The following is a 6,031-nucleotide window of genomic DNA, read 5'->3' on the forward strand; positions in this document are numbered from 1 at the left end:
GGCGGCTTTGTGGCCCTCAGGGCCCGCGGGCGCGCGTCACCCGACAAGCCGCGGGTGGAAGTGAGGGGTGGCCATGAGCTGCGCAAGGCCAAAGTCCGAGGCGCACGCGCTCAGCTCCCGCGAGAGGATGATGTTGTTCGACTTGATGTTGCCGTGGATGAACTTGCCGCCTGCTCCGGTGTGAAGATGAGCGATCGCTCGTGCGGCGCCGAGCGATATCTTCACTCTCGTCTCCCAGTCCAGTGGTGCTCTTCCAGCAGATTTGTTCCCTGTGTGTTCACAATGGATGGTAAGTCTGTGATCATGTAACTTCGGCGTTTCAATACATATGTGGTATTACAAAGATGCAAGTTAACTATACAGGTGAAGAAAATCGGCACCTATTCTTTTCTACACATTTCAGCATCCATAGAACAACAGTAGCTCAAAAGCATACAAATTTTAGCTACAAAACTACAACAGTAACTCCCGCAGAGTGTTCATCAGAACTTCAGAAAAGAAGTAAAAATTCTAAAATAAACAAATAAATTAGTGAGGAAGCAACTTGTTGACATCAGCTTGCACTGCCTTAATCTATCTTCCATTTTTCTTCCGCACGACTATGGCCGAGGGTCGAAAAGCAGTACATAAGGCATGTGTATAATTTTACTGTTTAATACATCTTGTATTTATCGAATTCATAATAACCAACTCGGAGTTTCATATATCTACGGAATTGTTCATCGTCCAGTTTGAGATTTCAAAAGATTAGCTTAAAGGCAACCTCAGTCCTCACCATGCCAGAATGCATAATTCGCACACTTACTTAGATTGCATTGAACAAACTGCAGGTTCCTAATTATTTCAGGAACAATTTCACAGTGCTACATATTTAAAGGCAATTTCTACCATAGAATTGCATGTACTTGTCATCTAAGTAGGTGATGAAAAACTAGGTCAAAACAAGTTTCAAAATTCAAACAGGTAAATGAAATGCATACTTGCATAGTGGTTCAAATCAAAGACTTGAGATAAAGAGCATACCATGCAAAGCAGCTGAAAGGCTACCCGGTGTAACATAGTCATAGACCAAGAGCTTCTCGTCCTTGGAGTAATAGAAAGCACGCAAGGGAACAACACCCTGGTGCTGGCCAAGCCTGTCAATTATCTCCATTTGCTGTTCAAATTCCTTCTTTCCCGCCACCACCTCCTTCAGCCTCTTGACCACCACTGTCGTGCCATCCTCAAGAACAGCTTTGTAGGTCGTGCCGTAGCTTCCTTTTCCAAGGACTTCAGCTGAAGCCCTCAACAGATCCTCCAAGTCGAAATTATATGAACAGCCCTCAAAGAAAACTAATTTGTTCCTCTCTGCTTCTTGAACACCACTGCTGTATTCTGGCTTGGATTTGTCTCCTCTTCCACCCGCAACACCCTTCCCTTTGGATGAGGATGAGGCTGCGCGAGGCTCTCCATCTCTCTTTCTCTTGCAGATGCATATCACGAGTATGATAATCAAAATCAACAATATTGCCGCTCCTCCAGCAAGTATTGCAATTATGATAATTTTGTGATGCTTTCCCCAAAACTTTTCCAAATTACTTTCCTGGGAAGGTGGTGCATTCGGAGAAGGAGAAGGTGTGGTCCCTGGACATGGTTCCAGGGGAAACCCACATAGAAAAGCATTCCCCAAGAAAGAACTGGCTGGATACTTCTGCAGAGAAGCTGGAATGGGCCCACTGAGGTTATTATAGCTCAAGTTCAAATATCTCAGTTTGGGAAGGTGAAGATCAGGGATGGGTCCAGAAAGAGAGTTGTTCTGGAGAGACAACCCAGTAAGCTCAGTCATATTTTGCACTTTCAATGGGATTTCTCCAACAAATGTATTGTACGACAGGTCGAGGTATGCTAGATTTGAGGATAGTGATGTAGGTATTATGCCCGACAAGTTGTTGCGCTGAAGGTAAAGAGAGTGCAGAGAAGGAATGGATGCTACATCAGGGGGTAGGCTAACAGTAAGACGATTGGACCGAAGGCTTAACACCTCTAAGGCATCAAGCTTGCCAAGTATGTTCGAGGGCATAGGACCAAATAGTCCTACTGCAGGTAGTCGCAGCATACGCACACGCTTCCCATCTGGTGTGCATGTAACCCCAACCCAAGATGTGCAGACCTGCGTTGTGAGGGTCCAGTTGATCTTTCTTGCATGAGGCAGAGACGAAGCAAATGCAAGAAGGGCTTGCTTGTCAGAGTTCAGATCAGCCCCTTTGGCACAAGGAGGGTAAGGAAGGAACAGAGAAGCAGAAAGAAAAGCTATGAGCAAAAGATGTTGCATTGTTAGGATGGCTAGAGAACAAGGAGAAGAAGAATTATAATCGGACGGTCATCAACGCTTCACTCCTGCTACACAAAAGGAAAAAGAAAGCCATGAGTAAGTGAGATTGGTTCTTATAACATCAAGAGTCTAAATCATAGTGGGTGTATAATATGCAGTTCATAATTGGAAAAACATAGTAGAAGTGCAAGGGATTTTGGATACAAAAAATGAAGTGATGAAGCATAGGAGTTTCCCAATGTAGATAGTTACTTCATGATTAAGCAACCAACAAAACATCATTGCTTTAGAGACCATAAGAAAAGGCAAAAGAGAATTAACTATTTCCTTCTGTAATTGCAATAAAGGACCAATAATGTAGAACTGCCAAGAGAGTTGTGCAGTTGGATGGAAAAAATGCTTTCATCCATTAACAGTTTACAAGATGAATGTTCACTCATGTTTGCAATGGAAAATGTAATATCAGATTCCTAGTCTTGCCAAAGAATAACAAATTTGATGACCAGAAAGGAGCCTATTGTGAGATTAATAAGATTTGACACAAGGTGTGTCAGACTATCAATCAACCACAGTTTCTAATGGCAAAGGAGACTACTTACACAGACAGTAAAAATGCAGCTATGTTCAATAGTGCCAACATTACTTAAGATCCAAGGAACCTAGATCCAGTATCTCCCAGTGTTACAAACACCAACAGCTTTCCACGCTTTGCGTCATAATTGATCCTCGTTAGTGGCATCGAAAGCCGGAGGAAAGCTCATCATTGGAACAAAAACACAAACCCATAACAAAATGACAAAGTGCTACCACCCATCGACATGTACAGGGGTCCATCAGATTTTCTCAACTGCTACATACCAACCTCCCCTCCCAGAGGAACATTACAACGAATGACACCCTTGTCTTTCCTTTAGACTAACCAATCCAAAGCCCCACCCCCGTAGTTAATCAGTGCATGCAGCTCTGAGCTTTATATTTCTGAGATGGGGCAGGTCTGATCATGTGCTACAATAAAACGAAACCTACATAGGGCAGGTCTGATCTTTTAATAAAGCATCTCAGCGCTCCTCTTTAGCCTTTTCTGTACTGTACAGGACACCCCAGTTTCCTTAACGCCTAAACAAGGCGCTCGCTCGGTCCTTACCAGAGAGGAGGCAGGGATAGTGACAAGGCGGGGTTCCAATAGGACTTGCAATAGATAAAGGAAAGGCACAGCACACTGGTGAACTCCTTGCCTGCACTGATGGAACGGAACATGCACAAAAGCAACAACGCAGAGCACCTAACCACCGAGGCTTGATTACTGTCTACATGTAATTTTCTCAAGGACCAAGCTAGCGCTTTGAAAGAAAGCAGCAGCACCGAACCAAAAGTCCAGCACATAAAGCAGGTGGTCTCAGATGCGAGCGGGGATGAGGATTCCTTTTTTTTCATGGGTTCGGGGGGCGGCGTGGGGCTCCCTGCGGATTAATGGCCGGATGCGCCATGTGTGTGTGTGATCATGGGCAGCACGGCACACGAGCTGGCACGATCGTAGAGCAGGGCATCCATGGGACAAATGCGCAGGGCAAGAGATATCACTGTCTGCGCACTACGTACAAACAGTCTCCTAAAAAACAGTACATACAAACAATCCACAGTTGTAGCTGTAGACCTCTAGTAATGTAGTGCAGTGAAGTACTTTTCTCGCAGCAGTAAGATTGTAATTTATAGGAGAGTTCATGCTGCCATGTTCTCCTAGAGCATTTAAGCTTGGAAACTGTACAGGTAAATTTGCTCCTTGCACAGGCCTGGCTGGCTATTTTACAGTTTCAGGATTTTTTTACAGGTGCAGCAATGGTCAGTGGAAGCAAGATAAAAGATTAAAGCGCCCACCAAATCTGCAAACCAAAGCAGAAATGGCATCGGTTGATCACGGTGAAACACTCCATGGCGGGTTGTTCAGCTCCTGAATTTAACACTTTTTTAAAAGCAAGCCCCCAAATTAATATCACTAGGAAACGAACGTTGCCCATACATTCTAGTAGTATCTTTGCTTTTACTTTCTTTTTAATGAAAAAAGTGCACGAAATCGCCTGATTAGCCGCAACAGAATTGAGGGGAATGAACCTTTTTTTCTTTTTTTGGCAGGAAATGAGAGGAACGAACTGCATTGTATGTGCTCAGGCACGAGGTCGAATACATACCTCGCGAAAATCCCAGCCTCGGCGTGCTCGTGAGCGCAGACCAGCGCAGCAAGAAGACCCAGCGCGCGCGAACGCCCGGCCCCGAAGGAAGAAAACTCCGGCCTCCTCCGCGGCCGCTCGAATCGACCAACCGCCGCCGCCCGCCGATTAGGGCCAAGAAGCGCGGAATCACGCGCCACGAATTCTGCTCCAGGGACAAACGACGGCCCGCAGCATTCCGCCGGCGCCTCCCCCTCCGGCCGGACCCGCCGTGAGCAGCCGACCTGCGTCGTCTCCCCCCTCCCTCCAATGAGTCTGAGGTAGTGCAGTACAGTGCGGTTGTGCGGAAGAAGTGTGCGGTCAGGTCAGGTGCGCGCGCCTGTGTGTGTGCAAACTCGCTGTGGATTTAAGAGAAGGGAGGCGTGCGTTGGCCAAGAGGCTGCCGAGGGCTTCTTCCTGCCTCTGACCCGTGGGCCCGGGCAACGCTTTTTCTTTGACGTACGGCCAGTATCCGAATCAAATATGAAAAAAATTGAAGGGCCATGTAAAACATTTATATTTAAAACATACTCCTACATATTAATAAAAACATAATTAAATATATTAAAACATCCGCTAAAGTCCAATTCAAACATAATTAAATATAAAATGTTAATAAAAAGTAGAAAAAGAAAAGGCAGCCGCCTAGCCGTCCTAGCATGCAGACCTAGGCGTCAGCGTCGGCGGAGCGAGCGTGGGCGAAGAAATCCAGCGGCGCAGCAGCCTAAGGGAAGCCCGCTGGTAGGACACCAACGTCGCCTGCTCTGGCGTCTGCTGCTACGACGGCTCTGACTGACGTAGTGCGCGCCTCCTCGTCCTCCTCCTACTGCCACTCCTCCTTCTCCTCGCGCACACAACGCTGCCAGCGCTCCTCCTCCTCGCCCCCAGCTGCATGCGGTCCTCCTCGTCCTCTCACTCCTCCTCCGGCACGCGCCCCATCCACTGCTTGAGGTAGGCCGCCTCCTCCTCTGTCGTCGCGCCCAGCCAAATGAGCGGCGTAGACACCCATTCCCGCACGACAACCACCCAAGGACGGCATTGTCGGTGGTGGTGGCGGGTAGACGCAGTTGCCTGTCGCCGACAGCTGGAGCACCTCCTCAAGGCCAGGCTAGCGAGCGTCTTCCTCGCGCTTCAACTCCTCGATAGCACGTTCCAAGGCCTCCTCCGATGTCGTCTGGTACGTGGCCTCAGCCTCCTCGTCCTCCTGCCTCACCACCAGTGGCGACGGTGAAGGGTGTGCCTCGATCTGGACGGCGCCGCAACGGCGAATGTTGTGCTCGATGGCGAACCAGACATCCCGGTTCAGGGAGTCTAGTGCGTACGCCGGGTTGCGGCGCTGCTCTGGCGTGTGGAGTGTACGTTGCCTGCGGATCTCCTCCGCAAACACCCGCTCAGACTGCGGCACGGCCGGCACCGAAACACGGTGGGGGTCGAGGTGTGAGCCATGCGGGAGGTTGACATCGGCCACAGCAGCAGGATGTGGTAATCCCATCGGCATTGTGTGTTGTGCACCGGT

At 48.3% G+C, this 6,031-nt stretch overlaps 1 protein-coding gene across 1 annotated transcript; it reads right to left on the reverse strand.

The window, feature by feature from the left end:
- Positions 1 to 2: 2 nt before the first annotated feature.
- On the reverse strand, positions 3 to 4,866 carry LOC125527803 (probable inactive receptor kinase At5g58300). The gene is made up of 3 exons (XM_048692313.1): positions 4,498 to 4,866; positions 1,024 to 2,376; positions 3 to 269 (listed from the first exon to the last, which is right to left on the reverse strand). The coding sequence occupies exons 2-3, from the start codon at positions 2,309 to 2,311 to the stop codon at positions 37 to 39; spliced, it is 1,521 nt and encodes a 506-aa protein (XP_048548270.1). The 5' UTR covers positions 2,312 to 2,376; positions 4,498 to 4,866; the 3' UTR covers positions 3 to 36.
- Between the last annotated feature and the right edge of the window lie 1,165 nt (positions 4,867 to 6,031).

This window comes from Triticum urartu, unplaced genomic scaffold (genome assembly GCF_003073215.2).
Source record: "Triticum urartu cultivar G1812 unplaced genomic scaffold, Tu2.1 TuUngrouped_contig_4425, whole genome shotgun sequence".
Taxonomy (NCBI): domain Eukaryota; kingdom Viridiplantae; phylum Streptophyta; class Magnoliopsida; order Poales; family Poaceae; genus Triticum; species Triticum urartu.